The sequence below is a fragment of the Lepisma saccharinum genome, chromosome 23 (assembly GCF_977018435.1).
Source record: "Lepisma saccharinum chromosome 23, izLepSacc3.1, whole genome shotgun sequence".
NCBI lineage: Eukaryota > Metazoa > Arthropoda > Insecta > Zygentoma > Lepismatidae > Lepisma > Lepisma saccharinum.
The window spans coordinates 4,910,132-4,937,758 of record NC_139251.1 but is presented as its reverse complement, the minus strand read 5'-3'; the positions used below and the strand labels follow the sequence as shown (position 1 = coordinate 4,937,758).

The 27,627-nt window shown below is 36.5% G+C and overlaps 1 protein-coding gene across 1 annotated transcript; it reads right to left on the bottom strand.

The window, feature by feature from the left end:
• Positions 1-6,364: 6,364 nt before the first annotated feature.
• On the bottom strand, positions 6,365-7,336 carry LOC145977845 (uncharacterized). The gene has a single exon (XM_083110168.1). It carries the CDS (start codon positions 7,334-7,336, stop codon positions 6,365-6,367), a length of 972 nt encoding a protein of 323 aa, XP_082966294.1.
• Between the last annotated feature and the right edge of the window lie 20,291 nt (positions 7,337-27,627).

The window sequence follows — 27,627 nt, the reverse complement described above, 5'->3', positions numbered from 1 at the left end:
GTTTGTGAATGTCCATTCATCAATTTCATCATTTCATCACTCATCCCCATCTTCGCAAATTAGCCAAGAGGCACAAAACGCGAAGTAAAATAAATCAAATCAAATCAAAATCAAACCAATTTATGAACAGAAAGACTAATCGAGACTAAACCTACAGATTAAAGTGGAATTCGAAACAGAAATGTACCTCCACTGGGTATCAAACCAGAAACCACGGGTGTGAACGGCAGTGTGGCCATTAGGCGTCAATGCAATGCAAGTTTGGAATGAAATTTTGAAGTTTGAATTTCTCTTGAACCGAGACGTTACAAAACCCTTTTCGAGGTCTATGAAACTGTACAATACCTGTACATTATTTTGATCACATTTTCAAACAGATTGGACAATGTAGCACTACAGCGTCAATATAGAGTTCAACCTTTGAAGTTTGATTTTCGCTAGAACCGAGGTGTTACAAATCCTTTCTCGAGGTGTACAAAACTGTACAAAACCTGTACATGATTTTGATACAGCATTTTTGAAGTGAGATGTCAACTTAGACCACACACAGTGTGTCGTAAAACAACTTCAAAAACGCTAGGGTGCTTGTAGATATCATAAAACAAGTAACTTCTCCTCATAAACTTTGCCTTTAAGGTGCTTAGTTTATTCGCTATAAGCTCTTAAAATCTACCTTGTATATATGGAACCCATAACAGCTAACGACCATTCTAACGTAACTTCTAGGGGCACTGGTAAACCTGAGCAAACTACAAGAGATTGATGGTATTTGCGATGTTGTAGGAAGTATTATATAATATTATATTATATTTACAGTACATACAAACTTAACAAGGCAAAGGATTTTCAATAAATTAGGACTGAAATTCAAGAATGTTCATTATTGAAACTCCCCATGGTGTTTCGACTGTCATTCAATATCAATAATCGCAAGAGAGGCTTGCTATAGGTGATGAAACCGACGAATGAAGAACAAACGCTACCATAATGTGGTCTCCGCCTCGTTTCCAAAATGCAGATTGTAACAATTTATTTGGAAATTATACCTTGGCATGTAGCGTAATTTCTAATCTATTCCGTCACATAATAGGGAAGAAAGCCCCTTACTGAAAACAAAATAAAATTAAAAAAAATCGTTTAAAGATAAAATAACTCAGAATAAATATTATTAAAGGTATCAACTCCTTATTAAGGTCAAGCCATCGTGGAGGAGTGGTCCCCATGACGCTTCACAGCGCCAGGTTTTCCGTTTTCTTTTCCCAACCTGCGCATGGATGTTGTTTGTGAGTTGTTCCTTTATCAATTTCATCATATCATCACTCATCTCCATCATCGCAATTAGCCAAAAGTAGCAGAAATGGAAAGTAAAATAAACCAAATCAATCAATCAAGTAGGAACAGAAACAAAATTATCAAGCACCGAGCTGTATGCACAATAACTAAACAAAATACAACACAAAATCCCGAATAATCTTGAGCCGCCTCTTTGGCCGATTACGTTTAGAAATGAGAAAAGGTTCTAGCTACCAATGGATTCGGATTCGATTTCTTGTGTGGACAAAGGTGTTACTTCGTCATTCATCATTATGGATGCGATTTGACTGGAAAGGCAGAAAGGTTAAGTAAACTAAGAAAAATAGAAACAGATGAGGAATGGCCTAGAAACTGATCCGCGTATAAGAAGCTTGAAATTGTTAGTGGATCTTACAATAAAATGAAAAACGTCGTTTGAAAATAAGATAATTCAGGATAATATTACTAATGATGCTAATTTAGTTTTCTTTAAATACTATTATAGGTTGAAATTTGGATGCTTTAGTAAAATGCCAATCTTTCAATACAATGTATAATGAAGAATATGGATCAATTATAAAGTATTCTGCGTTTTCTTTTGCTTAACAATATTTCTTGATCGATGATAGAAATGTTTCTGACCAAAATCATTTGAGTAAATAATTCGACATAAAGGTGGGGGGGTGGCGGGGAGAATGTTTTACCATTTTGGAGGGGAGTGCGTCATAGGCTTTGGGTGGATGGACACCCCTGCATGAGACAGATGACGAAATCGACGAATGAAGAACAAATGCTAACATAATTTGCTGTACGCCTCGTTTCCAAAATGCAGATTGTAAAAATTCATTTGGAAATGATACCTTGGCAAGTAGCCTAATTTCTATTCGAATCTGTCACATGTAATACAGGAGAAAGTCCCTTACTGAAAATAAAATATTGTTAATGGTTCTTGCAATAAAATTAAAAAAGGTCGATAAACATACATTAATTCAGAGTGAAGATAATACAGAAAAGGGATCAACTCCACATTTAGAACCTACTCCATACTTATGTCAAGCTCCGAGCTGTATAAAATAATAGTATTTAAAGAAAGCTAAGTTAGTATGATTCTGTTGAATTAAACATCTTATTCACATGCAAATAACTATTCTCTATAAACTCAAATAAACAGGTTTCAGCACAACGGGAGTAATTCGTAAGGTACTAAGAAAGCTCTTGATTTGTATCTACTTCGCCAGCGTAAGAAATACAGATCAAAGAGAAAAAGGTCAAGATCATAAAATAACCAAAGTACAATGGGTATTCTGGAAAACATTGGCTAGAAGAATTGAAGATTAAAAATGGTAAACGCTTTAAGTGCCACAATAATTCAAACACCGTTTTCCACGTTAATCTGTGAAAATGTGCCATTATTTATAATGTGGTAAACGTGAAACGTGGTTGGCAACCCTCTACGTAGTTCAAAGAGCGTGTAAAGAGTTCACTAGTGTGAACGTTCTTACGGCCTAACATAAAACTTACAAAACTGCTCTGGCTCACTGCCAATGTTAGTGTACTGAACCTTATTCTTCACAGTTTGTCTGCTCGACTAACCTGCTCTTAATGAAAATTCTAAAGGCATAGGAAGTCGTGTTTCGTTTCAACTCTATCTCCGCAATTTCCCACAGGTAGGTAGAAAACCTGTACATAATAAACAAATCTAAAAATTAATAACAAGTCAATCGAACAAAACGACACCCTCTCCATTGTTGTGTGAAGATATATAGAATTGGTATAAAAGTTTGCCCCCCCAAAAAAAATTCATGACGCAGGCGCGTAATCAAAATCCCCTGTGGGCACCCTTGGTCTCAAGCCTCTCTAGAGATAATTGATTATGAATGATAGTCGTAAATCAATGAGGAGTTTTATAACCATATGCAAGGTGTACGAGTGTTTAAATAATAATGTTTAGATAGTTTGCCACCAGATGGCTTTGATTTGGATAAAGGGGCTTGGCTAAAAAATACGGGAGGTCAGAGGAAAGCAAGCCTCGTGTGGGAACTTCACTTCTCACTGATTAGCTTAGGTTAAAGCAAATTAAGTTGAGTTATCTTTTAGTGTTGAAAGAGGTCATCTTGGAATGGTACAAAGTACAGCGAGTAGTTGTTTTGTAGTGGTTTAATACTTTAAGTTTTTACGTAGTGTATTTAGTTGGGATTTTTAGTTAAAGCACAGCACTCTTTGTTCTTTTCTGGGAGGAAATGAATATTAAAATGAAATTACTATAATCTCCTTTTGGTTAAATAAAGTGTAAGGATGTCCTAGTTATGTAAAGATTTAATTGTATAATTTAATTGTTTCTTTATTATTTATTGTATTAAGATTGGGAATTTATATTCTCATAATCATAATTCATGTAGTCTCAAGCTCTTAGCTTCCTAGTTCCTGGGTGTGTAGTTTCGCGTATGTCAGTTCACTCTGGTGCAAATGAAACATATATGTAGATTAACTTATACTTTAATAACATGAAGCACGTAAATAACACGAAATATAATGAAGGTTTCCACACAAACTGTACACGAATATGACGAGGCGTACAACACACGTACGTCGTCTCACGACTCAACTCGGACTCACACTGCGCATGCGCACACTGCATGGCAACAAGCTTAATAAGAATGACAATTCGTCTGAACATCACGGCCCCTCTTGGAAGATCAGCTTCCAAATTTAGAATACATAATAATTATTGCCTTTTACAATATAACATATTACACTTGAATACATAGATTACAATAAACACAAATTTTCTTTCTGGTTACATATTTACACTTTCTCAATTGGTAGAGGTGCAAGCTTCATAATAGGCCTCGTTAGTTCACCGTCTTTAGTTTTAACAGTTGCAACTCTTACCAAACCATCTTGTCCTTTGTGAGTTTCGATAACTCTACCTAATTTCCACTTCAATGTGGGTACGTTATCTTCCTTTATTAACACTAAATCATTGACTTGAAGGTTATGCAATCTCTTCTGCCACTTCGGTCTACTTTGAAGTCCAGATATGTACTCCAAATGCCATCTTCTCCAAAAATGCTGCACGATTTGTTGACACCTTTGCCAACGCGTCAGGCGGTTAATTTTGCTCTTGGTGAAATCATCTTCTGGAATGTTAAGTAGGTTGTCGCCAATCAGGAAATGCCCTGGCGTAAGTGCTGTCAGGTCATTGGGGTCACTTGACATGGCTGTGATTGGACGAGAGTTCAAACAACCTTCTATCTACACTAATACTGTGTAAAGCTCTTCAAAATTCAACACAGCATTGCCCACAATACGTTTCAAATGATATTTTATGCATTTTATGTTACTTTCCCAAATTCCGCCAAACCAAGGTGAGGTAGGGGGATTAAAATGCCACTTGATTCCTTCATTTGTCAGAAAGTTATGAACAGTTTCTCTATGGTTCGATTCTCTCAAAAAATACAACATTTTATGCAATAGTTTGTCAGCTCCACTGCACAAATCGTCCATATAAAACTGTTGGTTTAATTCTTCTGCTGCAATCGGGTAATTTTCACCTTCATCGTCTGCTAACTGACGTAACACTCTCGTAGCAAGAAAAGCAGTTGGTGCCGTGCCATACGTGAGCGTATTTAAACGATAAACAATCACAGGTTGATTGGGGGATTCTCTCCACAAAATTAATTGGTAGTCTCTGTCCTGAAGATTCACCTTTATCTGGCGATACATCATACGAACATCACTCGTCAATGCAATAAGATGGCCACGAAAACGTAACAAAATGGATAGTAACTCTGGCTGTTGTTTACCTCCATTCATTAACACGTCATTCAAGGACACGCCTGTGCTAGTTTTACTCGATCCATTAAAAACTACCCTCAGTTTCGTACTTGTGCTTGTCTCCTTTGTTATAGAATGATGCGGAATGAAATAAGAACTCGCGGGGGTGCTGGGTGGTTCACAGTCCGCCACTGGTGTCATATGATTCAACGCAATGTACTCTTGCATGAATGACTGGTATTGTTCTAGTCTCTGGCTATCAACTCGAAGCCTACGCTCTTGACTAAGCAAACATTTCATCGCCTTATCTTTCGAATAACCTAACTCGTCGCGGTTGACCTTAAATGGTAAGCGTACGACGTACCGACCATCATCCTCGCGATAATGCGTTCGTACGAAATGTTCCTCGCACAATTGTTCTTCTTGACTCGGCACTCGTAAGTTAGGAATCTCCTCAGATTCAAAAAACTTATTCAGAGTTTCGTTCAGATCATTTTCTTGTACAACAGATAAGAAGACAGAGATTGTTGAGGTCTTTGTTGAGGAGTTTTGCCACAAACAACCCATCCCAAGCGGGTTTGAATAGCCACGGGTTCATTCATTCTCCCCTCTCTTCTTCCACTCATGAGTAACAATGGGAAGAGATCAGCCCCGATAAGCAACTGAATGGTGTCAGGTTTGTGATATGTAGGATCGGCAAGTTCAAGGTTACGTAAATGTTTAAAACTCAGAGTGTTTGGTACACACGCTTGTGGCACTGTGTTGGATATTTTCTTCACAATTAAGGGCGAACAATGATAGGATCTGTCCCCGTTTTTAGAGAGTATGTTCAAATCAACAGTAGAGTGTGAATTGCCGGCATTTACACCCGAAATTCCAGTAACCGACACGAACACTTTTTTACGTTTCAAGCCTAATAATTGGGCTGCGTTCTCGCTCAAAAATGACTTTTCACTAGCACTATCCAAAAGTGCTCGCATGGAGTGAAGTTGATTTTGTTTATCCTCTACTCTCACAACAGCAGTCGGTAACAAGACACGCGTTGTGTCACACTGCGTTTCAGCTGTTATGTGCGACACCACTTGCGGCGTTGCCACGTTTCCACTTACCTTAGCTCTTTGCGAAGTTTCACGATGGATAGACGTGTGGTGAGACTTACCACAAGACCTACACGAGCCTGATTTACACCTATCCACAAAATGGGAATTATCAAGGCAGTTGAAACACAAGCCCTTCGATTTCACAAACACTTCCCTCTCTGGCACAGATAGGCTCATGTATTTTTCACATTTACTCAAAAAATGCGATTCTCGACACATAGGGCAAGAGGACGACAGGTGAAATGAATTAGCACTTCTTCTAGCACCGGGTTCACTGTAGGGGGTTTCCTTTGGGATCCTGGTTTCGGGTCCTTGGAAGATGCAGATGCTGCGAGCGCTCTCGCTCTGTTGTCCAGGAAGCCGCTCAGCTGTTCGAAAGTAGGAAGTTGCTTGGACGGCACGCTCAGCTCCCATTGTTGCCTCGAAGTACTGTCCAATTTCTCCACGGTATGAAACACTAGGATAGCGTCCCAATGCTGCACTGGAATGTCCAACACACGTAAAACTCGAACACATTCTGTCGTCACGTCAACAAGCTTGCGTAAGCCGACAGCAGACTCAGTTTGTAATGAGGGTTGAGACACGAGCCGCTTAATTGTGTCGTTCACTAGCGCGTGTTTCTGTTCATATCTGTTAGTCAGAATGTCCCAAGCTTCTTTGTAATTCGAATCGGTTATCGCTATAGACTGTAACAATAACGCGGGTTCACCACGGACGCTCGATTTCAAATACTGCAGTTTGTGCGCGGGCGAAAGTGACGGGTTGTTGTGTACGGACGCCACGAACAAGTCTCTAAAAGAAAGCCACTGCTGTAGATTGCCTGTGAAAGTAGGCAAATCCAATCTTGGTAGACGCACATCACTCACTGTCTTTGTCTCGGTCACGGTCACGGTAGTTTTCTGTTTTTTCGCGATGTATAACTTGGCCAATGCTTCATCGAGCCTGTCCTGCACTGAACCAATTTCCTCATCATACTGCTCAAACTGTTCGTCGGTGCACTTTTCTGAGATTTCACGGATCAGTTTTTGAGTGTCTTCTGTCAGTTGTAATGCTTTGTCTATGTACACTAAAACATTACCTTCGGTGAGATCATCTGCCGCCAATTTCTTCTCTAAACGTGTGACGTCACGTTTGAGGAGACGTTTGTTTGAAAGTATTTGCTCCATATTTAAGTCTCAAAACACGTAAAGTACATACACGAAAATCACAGTCACACCCGGCAAGGATACGATGCACAGAATTGCTGGTAAGCACAAAAACACCGTCTCTCGAAGCTCAAACACAAAACCGTTAATAGGGCGCACTTTCTCAGCGGGAACACAATTGATGACCGGGCCGTAACGAATCGAATCAACCATTTATCCGGGCACAGGAGGACCATGAATAGCTTCCTAGTTCCTGGGTGTGTAGTTTCGCGTATGTCAGTTCACTCTGGTGCAAATGAAACATATATGTAGATTAACTTATACTTTAATAACATGAAGCACGTAAATAACACGAAATATAATGAAGGTTTCCACACAAACTGTACACGAATATGACGAGGCGTACAACACACGTACGTCGTCTCACGACTCAACTCGGACTCACACTGCGCATGCGCACACTGCATGGCAACAAGCTTAATAAGAATGACAATTCGTCTGAACACCTTGTGTCCTAATGGAGGACAATATTTCTTAGTGAATAATTTTAAAAGACGTGCAATAAGAAGCTGGTCATACACCATAGCATAGTTGGCAAGTAAATTGCAGGTTTTACATACATAAAATGGCTTTCTTTGACGGTAGTATTCCGTTCCATACTGTGAGTCAAACAGGTCAGCAGGATGCATTTGATAGACTCCCCCTGTTGCCATCATCTACATTACGCGAGAATGTTTTGCCAATTTTTATATAACATCAGTGGGCCGCAATGATTTGAAAGAAGCATAAAAAAGAAGTATATCATTACTAAATGTAAGATGGACTGAATTAGAAATGGTTTGTGTGTTATATGAACGATTAAATCCAACTGTGTCAGAGAAATAATGTTTCGTCCTAATCCTTGTAACTTTGTGGAACTAGAAATATTTTTGAATGAAATTGAGAAGGCTTCCATTATTTCTAGGGATTTTTGTAGAAATAGTGAAAGAAAGAGAAAAGATTCAATTTAAACTGGAGTTCAAAACAGTCAAGTTGTAATGAAATCCCAGGTACCGAAACGTTGTTATACATGTCAATCTCCCTTGCACATGATAAAAAAAACTGTGCTAATAATAAGCATAAAACCTTATTTAATGCTGTGAAGAAAGAAGAAAACCCTGTTGCAGTATTCATAAACTGTGTTTTGAATAATAAAGTGGAAACTAAAGCCTGTTTAGACACTGCAAGTAGTTATAACTTTATTAGTACTGAATTATTGGAGAAGTTACGTCCTGGTGCTGTTGTTCACGAAATCCCCTGTAATATTACTGTAAACTTTTGAAAAATTACTAGAACTGTGTTCTAATAGTAAAGTGTTTCTTAATCTTTCAATAGGACATTTTTGTTGGGATATTGTTGCCCATGTGTCTTCAGAATTTCCAGTAGACTTTATGAAAAGAAATACATTTGATATTAATCTTTCGAGTGGATAGGTGCAGTTTCGAAATTCTGGTTATGAAGAAACTATAATTTTGGTGATGAACAGTGTGATTAATCTTCCACTTTTTCAGGAACAGAAAAAGAATACCTACCCGTATGCCGCAACCAGAGTTCCAACTTATCGTTCACCAACGAGTACATGGTCACGGAGTCGAAACAACTACCAGGAAAGAAACGAAAATTTGCAGCAAGGTTCAAGGTTAAGAGGGGGGAGGTGCGTGCTTCTACCTGCCTGCCGTTATGAGCTGTCTCTACTGAAAAGCAAGCGTATGGAGTAAACAGCGAGGCCACTGACCTACATTCTAACAACACAGAAACAGATAGTTTTTAGGAAGGACATTGGAACAATAAACTTTGTGAATTATTAGAAAACTATAAAGATGTTATTTTTGGGAAAATTGGAATGTTTCGCGGATTTAATTACAATATTAATTTATCTGATCCAACACATGTACGAAGATCTCCATACCCAATGACGCGTGATATACAACAAAAATTACATGCAATTATGAAGAACGTACTAGAAGAGGGTGTAAAGGTGTTGCTCACCTTGGGCTTCCCATTTTATCATTACAAAAAATAATGACAAATCTGATAGACTATTTATTGGCTATACTACTGTCAATAAGAAGATTATTTTTGATGCTCACCCGTGCCCTTTAATTCACGAAACAATGGTATACCTTAGCATTTTCTCTAAGCTTGATATTTGTAAAGCCTTTCATCATTTAGCACTTACAGAAAATAGTAAACTTGTTACTGCTTTCGTAAGTAATGACGCTCAGTATTATTACAAAAGAGCCCCATCTGGAATTCATTTTGGCCCAGCGGGACTGGCAAAAATGATGACGCACATGTTTGATGACTTGTGAGATAAAACAGTAGAGTAGTTTGCCGATGATTTATTAATAATGTCAGATAATTAAGAACAACATCTTAAAGATTTATAAGATTTCTTACAAAGATTGCGTAAATTTTGGGTAAATATTTCTCAAAAGAAAAGTAAATTCATGGTAATTGAAGTGACATTTTTGGGATTTCTTCTAAAGAATCAGAGTATTCATATTGATCCAGAAAGAATTAAGGTGATTTCAAAGCTGCCTAGACCTAAAACTTTAAGAGGACTGAGATCATTACTGGGGTACTTCAATTATTTTTCCAGTTTCATTCCTTCTTATGCTGAAATAGTAGCTCCTTTATATGATAAAAACACTGTTAAGAAAACCTTTCAGTGGGATGAAAATTGTGAAAATAGTTTTCAACTATTTAAACAGAAGTTGATTGAACATACCATATTATCTTTACCCGATTTCGGCAACAAGTTTTATCTTGAATATGACAGTAGTTTAAACTCCTATGGATGTGCACTACTGCAAGAATGTGATGATGGCGAGTTGCGTCCTGTAGCTTATCACTCAAAAAGAATTAAAGAAAATGCTAGAAATATAACTATTTATGAACATGAAATTAGAGCTCTGATGATGGGATTAAATAAAGTTAGTTATTAGCTATTTAAGACATCAACCTTTTGTTATTCGCACTGATAATAAGTCATTCTTTTATATGTTAAAACAATCCAAAAAGTACACAAAATATGCTCGTTGGTTGGAATTTATTTCCGAGTTTAAGTTTGAAATTAAACATCCGTCTGGCGCTAAAAATGTTTGCGCTGACTTTCTGTCTCGTATTTATGATTGTAATCATTTTGAATGTGACGACATAGATGAAGATGAAATTCAGTATATATTCCTTAGTTTGTGGAAAACTCCTACCTTACTAGATAATTTAAAAACTGAGCAAAATGAGGATTCTAAAATTATGGAACCACAAGCTAAAATTCTAAATAAAACTGTTGTATAAGATTATTTGTTAAAAAATGGACTTTTGTTTCTTAAAACTAGAAGTAAAGGTGTACCTTACAAAGTGTTAGTACCTATTTCCTTTATAGATAATCTAATTGACTATTATCATAGCAATGCTTTGGTGGAAGTCACTCTAATTGGAGTAAGACACTGCGAAAGTTACAAACACATTACACATTTTATTGAATGACTGACATAGTGAAGAATAAGGTACAAAGTTGCTTAACGTGTCTAAAGGCGAATCAGTTAAATGTAGCTCCCGCTAATGTTCTAAACTCTGAAATTGTAACTAATTCTTTGCAAGAGGGTATATTCAGATATAATTGGACCTCTCCCCAATAGCAATGGTTATAAATATATTCTTGTCTTAGTTGATGCAGCAAGTGGATTTGTTTGGTTTCAAGCCTTGAGAAGAGTCACTTCTAAAATTATTATTCAACATATACATAGATTTTGCCTTCAAATTGGGTTATTTTTGTGAAATCAGTTGTGACAATGCTTCATACTATGTTTCTGAGGAAGTTTTATCAATTTTTATATGGAATTTGAGCACGACAAATTACAATTTTACCATATAACCCTAATGCTAATTTAAGTGAAAGGATTGTTAAAAATGTTAAAGTAGAATTGAGATGTTTCTGTTCTGAGAATCAAACTTCTTGGTCTCGTTTTCTTTACAAAATTCAATTTGGTTTCAATAACACATGGCATAGCTCTTTAAATACCACCCCAGCTGAATTATTTCTTGTCAGAGCACTGAATGATCCCCTAATGGTAAATTGGGAATAAGCTAATGAAGAAATATTATCAAATGAGCAAGACTTGAAAACTGAATGGTCTCTAGCTATCAAGAAAATGAAGGAGGAATGGGTTAACAGATCTAAATTGTATAGAAAACGATATACTGAACCAAAATTTCAACTTGGAGACTTAGTGATTATTAAAATTCAACCTAAATCTTCCTACTAAAGGTATTACCAAGTCTTTTTCAAATGTATATGATGGTCCATTTAAAATAATAAAACTTCTAACTAGTAATTCTGTATTATTGGAGAAAGTTGGAGATTCCAAAAATGTTAAAAGGTATCATGTTGAATTTTTGAAAACATATTATAGTCAACGTGCAAATTATGTTGCTCACAAATCAGTTGGAAGTCATGGGGGATATTAATCAAAGAGGTTTCACTATCTTATGTAAGAAGTGTACTGTTTTTGTGATTTTGTTATACAGATACCTGTTGTTACAATTGTCATCGTTGTCATGTTTCGTCATGTGGCAACAACATTCCAAATACTGGTGGAAGTGAGATACCCTCTCATATCCACTAATATATATTGCAGATGCTTCCTGAACTCATCCTCATGCATCGGCAAAATTTTGTCGACAAATTGCACCTGGAAAACTACTCCCAGCTGAAGATGAAAAATTTATTTAGAGCTAAGTTGTAAAATGTTGTATTTTGGTTATTTCTTTAGCATATGGTTATATAAGGTTGACTTCCAAAAAAGGGAGGGGTTAAATGTATAACCATATGCTAGGTGTACGAGTGTAAGAAAAGAGAGAAATGTGTTGTTAGTTTGCCACTAGATGGCTTTGATTTGGAAAAAGGGCTGTGGCTATGAAATACCGGAGTTCGGAGGAAAGCAAGCCTCGTGTGGGAACTACATTTCCCACTGATTAGCTTAGGTTAAAGCACGTTAAATGAGAAACTCAATATACTGACCAAGGCAGAAATTTACTATATTATAAAACATAAACTAAACGTAACGTTTCAACCTTCTAGCAAGGTCTTCTTCAGACTATGTACCAAGTGCAAATGTACTAAGGTACAAGAAAAGGACGATATATACACACAAAATTACTCCCCTCCAGACAATTCGAAAGTTGTTCTGGAACATTCTCGCAGGTAGATTTCCTTTGTCAACTTTACTTTCACCTGAAAGTGAATGTGGTTGTACTCTTTATCTCACGCTCTATTTCCTTCATTATTCTTCCCTCTACTCTCCTCTTTCTCTTATCCTTTCCACTCTTTCTAACACTTCCTTCCATTCTTTGTTTATCGTCAGTCCCCCATTCCAGTTAATTGTGTCTACTTCACCTTTCTTCTGTATTTCCTTGTCCTCTTTCCATTTTCTCACTAGCATTCTCTTCTCCCTTCCTATCTGCTTAGCCTCATTCCACTCCATGTCATGTCCTGTTTCTCTCATGTGTTTAAATATAGCATTTCTCTCTCTCTTAAGTCGTACATCATCCCTATGTTGTTTCAACCTGTCTTTCAGTCTCTTTTTCGTTTTTGCTATGTACACGCTCTAACATTCTTTACATTTAACTTCGTAGATAATCCCTTCCTCCTCCTCTTCTCTGTTTTCCTTTTTCTTGTTTGCATTCTTTGCTTTTTTCAAGATGCTTCTCCCTCCTTTCCTGTAAGTTTTAATGAACGCTTTTCTAAGCACTTTGCATATGTTTTCTGTGGTCTTCCTCATACTCCTTATTCGAAACCTCCTGTCATTCTCTTTCTCTTTCTCTTTAATTTCTCTTCCAATTCTCCCCTGCCACTTTTCTTCCTTCTTCTGTTTATGTCCAGTCTATCCTCCTTCTCATAGCTATTATTTTCCAGCTGTTTCCATAGGCTATTTATTTTGCCTTCTTTTTCACATTCTTTTGTGCATATTTTCTTGATTCTGTCCTCCATATGCTTTATGAAATTTTTTTGTCACCTCACTTACATCACTTCTTTTGTGGCAGATTACTCCTGTTGCACACTTCTTCTAATGCCAAGCGGTTTCTATTTATTGTCCACTCTTCCTTTTCATCGTTATATTAGGAAGCTTATCTTGTCTTCTTCTTCTATTTCGAGTTCCAATAATATCCCTTTTTCTTCATCTTGTATTTCTTTGGAAAATATGTCGAGCTGCCTCTTCGTTCCCTTCCATGTGCCAAAACAATCGTCCACATATCTGCAAAACAGAATCATTTTGTCACCTCTTTTTTCTACTACTTTCTTTTCCCATTCATTCATAACCAATTCAGCCTATGCTACATTATACTGTAGCCGTTATTCCAAATGGTTTCCTGCTCCTTCACTACCCTTTTATTATCATATTCTCCTATAATTTATTTTTCCATCCTCTTTTTAATAATGTCCAAAACGTGTCCCCTCCTCGTGCTCGGGAACATACTTTTCACGTCTAAGCTAAACATTGCCGTCTTCATCTCCTTAAACTTTAGTCCTTTTATAAGGTCCACTACTTGTTCACTGTTCTTAACTCCTCTGCTTTCTTGCTGTGTTACTAACACTTCAACAACTTTCTTTAACTTATTTTCCAAGGGATCCAAAATATTGTTTCTGCAGTCCATTACTGGTCTCAACTTTATCTCCTCTTTGTGTATCTTTGGAAAGCCTTTCAAACTTTGTAGTCTTCCTGTTTCTTTTATGCACTTTGAATCCTCTCCTCCTACAGTCTTGTATGACCTTTTCTCTTTTAGTTTGTTCTTCTTCTGTTCCACAAATCTCCTCGTATCCGTTCTCTTTTAGGTCTTCATACTTCCTCTCGTACAATTCTCTATCCATCACAACAATTGCTCCTCCTTTATTTGCCTGGTCTATCACCACATCACTTCTTGTCTTCCCTTTCGTTTTGACTCATATTATCTACTTTTCTTTGTTTTATCATTTTTTTCTTCAGTATGGCTGCTGTTCATCTTATAAACTTGTAACTTTCTGGTTCTTCTTTTATAAGGAGCCATGCTTCTCCAATGCCATATATGACTTCTTCATAATCTACATTTCTTTCTTTGACTTTGAAACCTCTTCCTAGTTTTAAAAGAGCTTCCTCTTCTTTTGTTAGGTCTACAATCCCTATTACCACAACTCTTCTTCTGGTATCTTCCTCTTCTTTCTCTTATCTCCTTCTTCTTTCCATCCTAGTCCCTCTCCTTTCTTCTTAAACTCCATTTTTATTTTCTCTCTAAACTTCTCCTGCCAGCTTTTCATTTCTTAAAATGTATATTCTCTCGTAAAAATGGTGCTACTATCTTCAATAGCTTGTTCACTTCTTGTCAGGTCCTCTTCTATTATTTTTATCGCCTTTCTTCTTGCCCTTATTTCATTCCATATCAGTTCTTTTCTATTTTCTGATCTAATATCTTCAATCTCCTGGTGATGCACTCCCTTCTTACTTATTTTAAATCCTTTAGACCTCTCTCCAAACATTTTCTCAGAAACTTATCTCGTTCATCTTTGTGTAGCACGTTAAGTTGAGTTCTCTTTGAGTGTTGAAAGGGGTCATCTCGGAATGGAACAAAGTACAGGTAGTAGTTGATTTGTAGGTTTTTAGTATTTCAAGTTTTTATGCATTTACTTGGGATTTTTAGTTAAAGCACAGCACTCTTTGTTCTATTCTGAGTTAGGTCTTTTGGGGGGCAAATGAATATTAATATGAAATTACTATAATCTCCTTTTGGTTAAATAAAGTGTAAGGAAGTCTTAGTAATGTTAAGATTTAATTGTATAATTTAATTCTTTCTTTATTATTTATTGTATTTAGATGTGCAGGTTTATATTCTTATAATCATCATTTATGTAGTCTCAAGCCCTTCATGCATTATGTTGTTAAATAAACATCTTTAATATCAGGACATTTTTTTGTATAATTCCTCTAAACCTACAATTTTAAGTCTTAAGCCTTGCACTGCCATATCTATATATTTCTGCTAGGTTAATGTACAGAGTTCAGTTGCAAGCCTTGTGTCCTAATGAAGGACATTTCTTAGTGAATAAGTTTAAAGGACGTGCAATAAGAAGCTGGTCATACTTTCTAGAATGAAATTTCTTGAATTTCAGAACTAATTTTTTGGAAATCCTATGCCTTGGTAAGTTTGAAAGTACTGTATATACTTCTTACGAATCCATACTTTTCGTAGTCGCTAAGCTAATTGGTGGCATTATCGATAACATTTACCTGTAAATAAAATTAGTTACATTGGCATACTTAGAGGTGAGGATGAGAAAGGGATGACATTTAAAACGACCGATATTAGTTTGGAATTCAATGTTTTCTGGGCTGCTGCGATGAAAAGTGACTCTCCCAATGCCAATCAACTCCAAGTTCATTTTACACTATACTTAGATTCATTATTTTCCTGTCTAATTAAATATTGGGATAAATAAATAACCGGACAACGCCGTGAAATCACCTAGTGTTACTATAAAACATTCTACTAAATCCTGTGTAAACTTAAGATATCTCTAATTTCGTTAGGCGCAGTTTGTTATCTATGTTTTTTACTATATAGGACATCAAGCCATTACTTTTGTGAAGAATGTATTAAATTAAATATTGTAACTTAATTGTAAATTTGTTATAAAAATGATACCAATAAATAATAATAATGACACAATTGAAATTGTAAAGATTCAAGTGTGTGTCTGTGTGTCTGAAATTCCTTCGTAACGGTGTCAAAATGTTTGCCACGGTAGAGAGATATTAGAACCTTATACCAGCAATAAATACTACATAAATTAAATGACAATATGTAAGCCTACTATACGAGCGTTTCAAGTAAATGTAATTGATTTAAGTTTAAGTACGAATATTTAAATCGAAGTAACGAATTTATGTTTCTTACCAAATATTCCTGGGAGAGTAAATCGTAGAACTTTGTTGCTTTGATGAGCATTAGGAAAGAGACTAAAATTTGTTTTCCCAAAAGAAAACTGTGTTGAAACACATTCTGCGTTTCGGCATCTATGTCGACACAACGAATAATAGGTAGTAATTTTATACGTCAAGGGAAACAAACATATCATGTATGTTCAGCTCACGCTTTTCATTAGAGCAAAATTAATAATTTATAAAGTTCCGTTGTCTTTTCCAGCAATCCATATACCGCTGTTGCTTCACAAGGTGGCAACCTGACAGTGTGAGTCAGATGTGGCCATATCAACAAACTGTTTAACATCTAAATATCTCGATTTGCTCAAATTTGTTTTCTAGCACACGAGTCAAAATCTAAGTAGATGAAAAAGATATTTTTAAGAAACGTGGGAATACATAGTAATTTGGTAGCACAAAATGCACTCTATGGTTCCTATACATCTTCAAGAGTATAAAAATAAGATTACCTTTCGTACTAGTATGAAAGGAAGGGTGGTTCAAAAACACCCAGAACTGTCAATAGAATTATTCTACTTGTTGTTCGATTTTAGACCTATTGTATTATGTCCAAACTATTTTATCTGACATTCTGGAGTTAATTCGAGCAAAACATGGTTTCAAATATGACAGCTCAAAGTGTCCCGAACAAGTCACGATATAATGTGATCTAATACAAATGTATTTCATCTCGTTTAACCTTCTTCGTCAGATACTATTAGTTCTATTTTTAAAGTTTTATCGTATAAGTGCGATTTTACGGTTCTGTAAATTTACCCCATCTCTTGTGTTTAGCCTCAACCTGGCAATCTAGCTTGTTACTCCCTTTCTCGACCTAACTTAACCTAACTGTCTTTGTAGCCAGGATAGCTCCTCCACCTGGTTGTGCATATGAAAGATAAAACCTCTTTCATTTGGTAACAGCAGAGAGCTGCGCAAGTGAGAGAGCAAGGAGGAAAATGGCACGATGCAACAACATTGCTTTTGAGGGCGGTCTATTGTAATTTGGAAAAGAATGTAGCCTTTAACGCCGACGATTCTTGCATCAAGGAATGCAAGTGTTTTGAAAATTATAGTCTAATATGATACAACGACACATTTATTTAATAAATCTAACCTTTAAAAAAGTGTTTTATCGTGCATAAAAAACAGTTATTTTAGTTAGTGAAATATAGAATACATTCTTCAACTAGGACAACTGTATATATATATATATATATATATATATATATATATATATATATATATATATATATGTATTCATATATATTCATATTACACACATATACACATATATACATACACCTTATATATATAAGATGTCCCAGAATTGGGTTGCATAACTTCAGGAACGTGTTCCTTACACAAAGAAAAAAGTATATGTAAACATAGTTCCTGAAATGTTTGGTTTCCAAACTATAGACTGTCACAACACGTGCTCATTGGAATTTCTCTATTTTCCAGAGGTAGTTTCCTGTTACAAAATCAAGTATTTTATGAGTGGAAGTGGTACACACTGAGTGGGTGTTAATACCGAAGATGGCCAGATCGCTGCCAGGATTAATTTGGCAACTTTGGGAATTTTGAGCCTCCTGTTGTTGAAAGAGGATGAACTCGATCTACGACTTCTGAGCAAGAAGAGGAGATTCTGGTTATTGTGACCGCAACTCTCCTGAAATCAGCACACGAAGTTGAGCAAGGCTAGTGGATATTCATCTGGAGAGTATTTCGAGGACAAAAGTTGTGTATCCACCATCTGCAACGTGTACAGACATTATAACCAGCAGATTACCACGGGCTTATCGTGTTCTGCCAATGGTTTTTGAAGCAATGTGCTATAATTCCTAACTTCCTTGCATTTGTGATCTTCACAGATGAAGCACAGTTCACTCAAGATGGAATAGTGAACTTCCACAATCAACATGTATGGGCTGAGAAAAATCCACATGCACATACTCCACCACATCACCAAGATGGGCTATTATTTTGGTGACATGTTATTCGCACCTCATGTACTTGTCCATAAACTTACGGGACCGGTGAATATACGATATCTAGCAAGAAACCTGCCTGCCATCTTGGAAAATGTTCCACTGAACATACGTCAATAAACGCACTACATTCATGATGGTGTTCCTGCACACTTTAGTGTTGTTTCCCGCTGGTATCTAATCGAAGGTACCCTGGTCGGTGGACAAATTGCTTGGCCTCCAACCTCACCCAATTTAAACCCCTTGGATTTATTCTTGTGGTGCTAGTGTATTCGTCTGCATTGACAGATGTGGATACTCTCGACAATCGCATTGTAGAAGTTGTGAGATAATACGGAACACGCCAGGCATTTCGAAGCGTATTCGAGTGGCCATGTGACGTCGATGTGCGGCCTGTATTTAGGCCAGGGTGGCCATTTTGAACATCTCGTCTAGGGTACTGTGAAGAACTAAGTGCCATTAACGGAATGTGGAAGATAGACAAATTCCAGTGACAAATTCCAAATTCGGAAACCAACCATTTCAGGACCTATGTTCTGTTTGAGTAAGAAAGTAATTACAACATTGTCAAGAAATTATTTTCTATAATAGTACATGGTGTCCCATGATTAGGATAAACGAAGATCATGTATAATACACATTTATAAAGTTTATACATAAATTATTGTTTGTAGTATTCCGATATTCCAAAACGACTGAAGATTTCAGCGTATGGTCTAAGTTGTATCTAAGGACCATTCTGGCTAGACATCTACCCAGGAAATTTAAAAATCCACAAGTAACAGCAACAGTCACCCAGACAAGAAGAAATGGTATATGGAGTCTTTGTTCTTCGAATCTGGTTTCCGCATACGTGTGGATTGTCATGTTTCACAGGTCCGGATGAAATATTGTGCATGCATTGTCATCCTGGCCTACCATATTTGCAGTCTCCATCATCATCCTTTCTTCACAATGATTTGTATGGGAGATTTCAACAAACTTTATATGAAACAATAGCAATATACGGTTCACATCGGTTTTATCGTGCATGGATTTTCATTTATACGGCCTGTAATAGCCTTTCAAAAATATTATTCAACGAAAAAATGATGGTGCTTAGGCTCGACGGTCTTGTGTTTGGAAAAAAAACGAAATAAGCGATTAAATGGTATAATCCTTTGGTCTTGCAAAACATGCCAGCCGTACATTTATCATTAAGGAACATCAGAAATTAGAAATCTGAAGCAAATACATGAACATAGGTATTTAATTCTTTTACCACCTGCTTACATAATGTTGACATTACAATAGAAAAATCTCGTAGAAGGTTATTATATGTAAAGGATGATGGAGAAAATGTTGTTAATGTCAAATATTAAGGACAAGGAATACAAGCAAGACCGGATATATTTAAATGTCCAATAACACTGGTCTTCACGGGTAAATTTTTTTTTTATATTTTGGGTGCTTTATATGTTATTCAACTCGCTGATTCTGAAAATGACAGTCTTTCCCCTATCACGTAAGGTTTTCTAACAATTCAATTTTTATGAACTTAAGTACTTTAAAGTACCTTTTTCAGAAGTTCAGACGTTGGTTGTTAGATGTCTCGGCTTAAATTGACCGCAATTTTTATACGACCCTGAAGATAGTTTAAAAATGAAATTTCACAAATGAATCTGCTAAAAGCAGTATTATAGCACTCGTTTACATCTTTCAAATTTCCTGTTACTTGATGCTAAAAGTTAATTGTCGTAATAATAACACTCCAACAAACAATGTTATTGTACTTAATTTATCAAACTTTCATACCCCGTTTTCGTTCATATTAGCCCGAAATGTAGTACTGCCATATGACGAACAACATGGCATTTCGTGGGTGTTGTAACAGTCCAGATGTGTTTTGCTACATTGTGGAGAATTTTTCCCTAAGAGATAAACAGAGAATATTACACATTTTGTAAAGAAAGCTTATTACGAGTACTTTCATATCAAACTTGGCTATGAAGATACGTAATGGGTTCTGCATAATGTATGCCGTTTCTGTGTGGAATCTCTACGAAACTGGACTAAGAAAAAATTGAAAGCTATGCCTTTTGGATTTCCCATGGTATGGAGAGAACCTAAAAATCATAGTGACGATTGCTTCTTCTGTTCGTGTGAAGTTATAGGACATAGTGCTAAAAGTAAAAAGCAATATTTTATCAAAATAATCCGTCAGCCAAGGAAGATGACAATTATGAACCCCCGAGTGGCTCTTGAACCCGAAACGTTTCGCACAAGGCCAACTAAATGATTCAGTTCGAGATTTGAGGCTAACTAAAGAATCTGCCGAATTACTTGGTTCTAGGCTACAGGAAAAGAACCTTCTGGCCTCTGGCACAACGTTTACCTGGTACAGACATCGATAAAAAGCAGTTTGTGTCCTACTTTTTGGAAGAGGAATACCTTATGTGTTGTTGTAATGTATCTGGTTTAGTGAACGAGTTACGTTTTACTTACGTATTAACTGATTTGAGAGTATTCATCGAATCGTCGAAAACAATTTTAAAATTTGTTTTGTTGCACAATGAAAATAAGATTCCGTCTGTTCCTATTGCATATTCTGTTTCAGTAAGAGAAACGCTCGAAGTTTGAAAATTATTCTGGTTAAGATTAAATATTTGGAACATGAGTGGGTAGTGTATGGTAATCTGAAGGATTTGGGCATCATAATTGGACAATAATCTGGATATTCAAAAATGTCATGTTTTATGTGTGAGCGGGACAGTAGAGCAAGAAATGAACATTAGTTAAGAAGACGGTGGACACTACCTCAGTCGTGGAATCCAGGATCACAAATGTCGGACAATAATGTTTAATAGATCACAAAAACGTCATACTTGCCCCTCTTCACATTAAATTAGTGTTAATGAAAAAGTTTGTAGAAGGCGCTTGACAAGGAGCGACAATGTTTCAAATTTATTTGCAGTAAATTCATGTCGCTAACTTATGGAAAGATAAAGGAAAGTGTTTTTGTAGGACACCAAGACAGAAAGCTAATAAAGTATGGGGCCTTCGAAGCAACAATGACTCAAGCTGAGAAAGAAGATTGGATAATATTTTGGAGTGTGGTAGAAAATTTTCTGGGATTGATTATAAACAATCTGATCATACTTTACAAAGTGGACTGAAAATGTAAATTAAAATATTTTGAATATTGATGACATTAATTTTTATTATTATTTCTCAAAGGACATACATGGATATGTATAATATATCTACTTACTTGTTATGTTAGTAAAACCATTTAGTATCTATTATTTTGATAAAATCTACACTCTTTCAGCGTTAGTAGAGTTTGATACAATATTTAAGAAACATGAACCTGTATAATCATTCACAGAGTTATGAATGTACGAAGCTAGTTCTTGTACATAGTTGCAAAATGTAGAAACCTTTATGCAGGGGGCCTCCCCGATGGCGCAGTGTTAGCGTCGTCGCGTTGTAATCAAGGGGTCCCGGGTTCAATATCCGGTGAAGGTACATAGTAGTTCGGATGCCACTTTAAACTGTAGGTCCAGTCCTGATTAGCCATACTGTGCATAAAGTGGACTTAAAACACCAAATCAACAACAACTTTATACAGGGGTAACCTTATGACACAGACCAATCATTTTTGAAATTGAAATACCCGATTTCTTCAGTATCAAATGTGCGCGTCCTTAGATTGAACTGTATTCCACAATGACAGTTATTCTCAAACTCACGTCGCATTCAGCAACACAGGATATATCGCGACGAATATAAGATTTATAAGACGGGTTAATTCTTGCAGAAATAGTGTGATTGGAATGAGAGTATAAACAGTGCGGCAATCTAAATTCGGTCGATCGTTTGGTGGTTTCGAATGTGCAACACTGTATCAAGATTACGCTGCAGACAAAACCGTTAAAAGTCAATGGTTTTCGTGAGCTTCCTTGCAATCCGAAATCTCCGAGCTCGAGTTTTTGTTCCTTCGTGACTAGATGAAGACAGAGCTGTGAATATAGTGGCGAGCAGATGTAAACCAAGAGCGTGTTAATTTCGTACTGTGCACAAAAGTGATATTCTTGGTTACTTGCCGTTACTTGTTTGTGTTATTGCAGTGTGTATGTGTGTTGTGTCAGTGAGACGATTGGAATGCCAGTCGCAAAGTTCACGTTAGAACAAAGAATTCTTATGTATGACACTTACGTGAAAACAGACTCGTGTCGAGACGTGTGTAGGCAATTTGTACAGAAATTCCTAGGCGTTTCACCTCCATATAGAGATACGGTTAGACATCTTGTCCTTAAATTACGAGAAACTTGATCGTTAAATATTAAAACACCTAAGCAAAAACGACGGAATCTAACCGAAGCAAAACTCGATGAAATTGGTGCAGCGTTAGAACGTCCTCCAAACAAACCTCTACGCCGTGAGATGGACGTGTCAAAATCATCAGCACATACAGCTACTAAGCTACTAAAATTAAAACCATACCCTTATAACACAGGTTAGTGCTCGTTTTGCAATATTTATATGAACGTATGCATATGTCCATAAAAATAAGCGGGCATTACAGGCCGCAAATGTCGGCACCTCCGTCAGCGCCGCCCGCCACGCTTATCCCGATCTCTCGGCTGAAGATCGAAATGAACGCACGGTAGGTATTTAATGCTTTTACCACTTGCTTACATAATGTTGATATTACAATAGAAACATCTCATAGAAGGTTATTATATGTAAAGGATGATGGAGAAAATGTTGTTAATGTCAAATATTAAGGACAAGGAATACAAGGAAGACCGGATATATTTAAATGTCCAATAACACTGGTCTTCATGGGTAAAATTGTTTTTCATATTTTGGGTGCTTCATATGTTATACAACTCGCTGATTCTGAAAATGACAGTCTTTCCCCTATCACGTAAGGTTTTCTAACAATTAAATTTTTATGAACTTAGGTACTCTAAGCTACGTTTTTCAGAAGCTCAGACGTTGGTTGTTAGATGTCTCGGCTTAAATTGACAGCAATTTTTATACGACCCTGAAGATAGTTTAAAAAATATATTTCACAAATGAATCTGCTAAAAGCAGTATTATAGCACTCGTTTACATCTTCTGTTACTTGATGCTAAAAGTTAATTGTCGTAATAATAACGCTCTAACAAAGAATGTTATTGTAGTTTATTTATGAAACTTTCATACCCCGTTTTCGTTCATATTAGCCCGAAATGTAGTACTGCCATATGACGAACAACATGGCATTTCGTGGGTGTTGTAACAGTGCAGATGTGTTTTGCTACATTGTGGAGATTTTTTTCCTAAGAGATAAACAGAGAATATTACAGATTTTGTAAAGAAAGCTTATTACGAGTACTTTCATATCAAACTTGGCTATGAAGATAAGTAATGGGCTCTGCATAATGTATGCCGTTCCTGTGTGGAAACTCTACGAAACTGGACTAAGAAAAAATTGGAAGCTATGCCTTTTGGAGTTCCCATGGTATGGAGAGAACCTAAAAATCATAGTGACGATTGCTTCTTCTGTTCGTGTGAAGTTATAGGACATAGTGCTAAAAGTAAAAAGCAACATTTTATCAAAATAATCCGTCAGCCAAGGAAGATGACAATTATGAACCCCCGAGTGGCTCTTGAACCCGAAACGTTTCGCACAAGGCCAACTAAATGATTTAGTTCGAGATTTGAGGCAAACTAAAGAGTCTGCCGAATTACTTGGTTCTAGGCTACAGGAAAAGAACCTTCTGAGTAGTTGTATTTACGATAGGATGAGCACCACTTACAAGTGTAGAAAGGAAGAGCCCTCCTCAAGCAGGTTTGGCTATACTTAAAACAAGCTCAACATGCCCATATGAGCTTTTTGCTCAAGTGTGGAACCCCCTCTAATCCAAGATTTTTGTAAAAATGCCCTCGGGAATTTCTCAGAAAGGAAGAGCCCCCTCAGATTGATTTGCTCATACTTACAAAAGTTGCATCAGCCAGATTTTTGTTCATAAACTTGTCAAAACTTGATATTTTTTGGCCACACCAGAAATTAAGCCAATACACACACACATACACACCCATATATACACATATTTACTTCCAATTTAAGTTTAATTGGACCCTAGCTTCAATCTAATATTAAAACAATGCAATATGCAGAGCTCCTCTAGAATTGCTCCGTGACTCTCTCATTTCTTACATCATAAACATATGATTTTTCCCCTATAAGAATAACACTACATATGGTGTCATCAGGTAATGCCTCATGGAATTCACAGATAATTTTAATATTTGTTCTGTCATTCACCACAACCTGTTTTCTTTTTGAAGCATTGATTACAAACATAGGTCTCTGTGCTTTAAATTCATCTGGTGTGTAATACATGTCAGTATTGCCTATAGTGACTCTTTTGAAGGATGTAAATGCCTCATATAATTTGAGGAAATCATTCTTGGACATGTCTAAATTGTAATTTTCTCTAGGAAATACCTCATTTCTGCCATTTTTAAGATATATGTTCTTGATGTTGCAGCTATCAAATTTGCTTGAATTTTTTTCCTGATTGTTATGTCTTCCAGTCTGAAACAGTACCACTACAAAATCAGACATGTCATATTGAATACTGGAGAATGAATTTGAAGCATCAAATTCATAATATGAACCAGATGCAGGCTTCTGTACACATTGGTATGTATAAAATTGCAGAGGAATTTGTGGATTTTTTATTATATCAGCTTTGTATTTAAGAGCATAACTGGCCTCATATTCAACAACAGGGATTCTTAGCTCCATAGTCTGAATAATGCATTTGCCTGCATCAGGTTGGGTATTAGGCAGAGCTTCTCCTGTAGAGTTTATTGCACTGTACCTCATCAAAGCATTATTATCATTTGCAGCTCTTCTAAATGTAATTCTTAACCCACCCTTCCACATAATTTCTTTGTAATCTGAGAAGAATCCTGGCAACAGGCGCATGGGGAACAGCACTGTGTGGTTTTTAGATAATATCTTATCACCAGCCTCAAATCCACCGATTTTGTAGTATGAAGCCTCGGTTTTGGATAATTTTAATGTGGCCAAAGCTGTGGAGGTAATGCCGGGATAATCTACTCTGTTTATAACAACGCCATGCTTTCTGATCTCAATTTCAGAGAATAGATGGGGCACAAAATTGTCCACCAATCTTATATTAGAATTTGCCGGATAATCTGTACCATCGAGCTTTACAACATCAAATTTGATGTATAAATCTGCTCTGTGAGGGTGTATAAATCCATCCCCTACATCAAGATCAACCTCAATTTCTGTGTTGGGTTGATTTAAATTTGCAAATGTCCTCCTGTTTGGGGGGAATGATTGTAGCTCATAACTCTCAATATTTTCCATTTTCTTCTTGTATGTATTTTTATTTAAATATTAATCTCTATGATAGCAGTTGTTGTGGCTCCAGCAAAATCAACTAATTCTTCTTTTTCATTAGTGACCATCAATTCAATATTATCTATTCTGTTATGACACACAGGAAAATATAATGTTGGGGATGGATTGTAGATGATGGGCTCCATGAATTCAGAATTAGGCTTGAATGTTGCAATGATGCCTGTTTGTTTGTGAGTGCCTATGCCATTTGATTTGGTGATCATACCCTCAGCTACATTACAGTGAATATTTAGAGTCTCTATGGCTAAGAATTTAGGTATATTCATAGCAGTGTGTTTGATGCCTGGTTCAAGTTTTGTGTTGTTCTCAAAGCCTAACAGCTCTCCTATAGTAGCCAGATCCACTGTTTCTGTGGCAGATACAATTTCTACTCTGTGAGTGACAGAATTTTGAGTTAATACTACACCTCTGGGTAATTGAGCATTTAGAGTGGATAGATTATACTGCCCTGGAGTGATGACAATTTTTTCATCCCCAACTGCAATTGTGTTGTTGTGGTGTGTAATATTTGGGATCAGGTACATGCCATAAAATGCCCTGAGAGCTATTGTTTTGGGATATACAATGTCATCATGTAATTTGAGTTTCAATATTGAATTTTGGCTGGTGAGATGAAATACCCCCATGATGTTTCAGATACCACAAGGCCTTTTGAAAATCTTCAATTGATGGTTTATTTATTTGAGACATATATCTAAGAACAGATAAACACAAATGTCCGCAATTAACATCTTTGAAGTTTTGAACACGGGCATTATTGTAATAAAGATTAGATGAATTTAAATATTTTATTAAATTTTCAGGTGGAACACCTCCAAATGAATCAAATACAAATGCCTCATTTTTTAAATATTTAAGATAACAGATCCAGTGAGTGCCCTGATTTTTGTACTCATCCAAATTAACAATGCCACACTCTTTGTTGAGTGGTTGTTCCGGTAAAGAATCAGACATGTACACACCTCTAAAATGTTTGATGCCCAATGGCTTGATTAAAGCTTCAATATCTTGGTTTGTTAGCGGCTCTTGTTTTTTTTTAAACTTATTCATGGCTCTCTTAACACTTTTGCCCTGTTTCTCCATTGCCAGGTTATGGCGCCTCTGTTCATCTAATTCTGCCCTATTCTTCTTGGCATCTATTACTGTTTTTGCTATTGCTGCTGATCCCCCGGCCAAGCTCCCAACAGCCCCGAGAGCAGCTAAGATGGCAGGGATGGTAAATATAAATCCCCCCACATGTGATTTTTTTCTTGATTGCTGTAATTTTTTTAATTGGGGGGTACTAAGCAACAATTTCATACCAAGCCCCTTTGCAATACAAGAATTTTTTTTCTTGCGCTGCTTTTTGGTCAAAAGACTGTCAATAGTTTTAAGAGATTTGAGACCTGCATAAGGTATTTGATACATAACACCCTTGGCCTTCATTGTAGGTTTATTATATACATATTCACAACCCCCACCCCAATTTTTGTTTGGTGCTCATAGCTATGGTGGTTCCCAATGCTGCTATTTTTTCACTCAAAGAAGCATCTTTGCTTACAAATCTGCCAAATGCAGCCTCTTCTAATTTCTTGTCTGCAACATGTCTCTTGTCAAGATCAGAATGTGTGTTGTATGCAATATCATGGTCTCTACAAGCAGCATCTAAGGGATTAACACCAGGATCACCTCTGTTTAATCTATGATCCAATTTTGTGCCTGGACCACAATACTGATAGCCTGGAATGTGTAGTTCAAATGGTAGCTTGTTTATAATGTCATTAACAAGGCCCCGACCCTCAGAAATATTCCAAAATTTGGGGGGTAGAGTATTAATAATTTTTATCAGATATCCAATCCCCTTAGTGTCATTCACTATAAAATTAGACAATTTGGTGCTTATCATGTCCATAA

Bases quoted from the DNA above. Each gene is read 5' to 3' on its own strand.
- LOC145977845 (XM_083110168.1), bottom strand. From the start codon at position 7,336: ATGGAGCAAATACTTTCAAACAAACGTCTCCTCAAACGTGACGTCACA.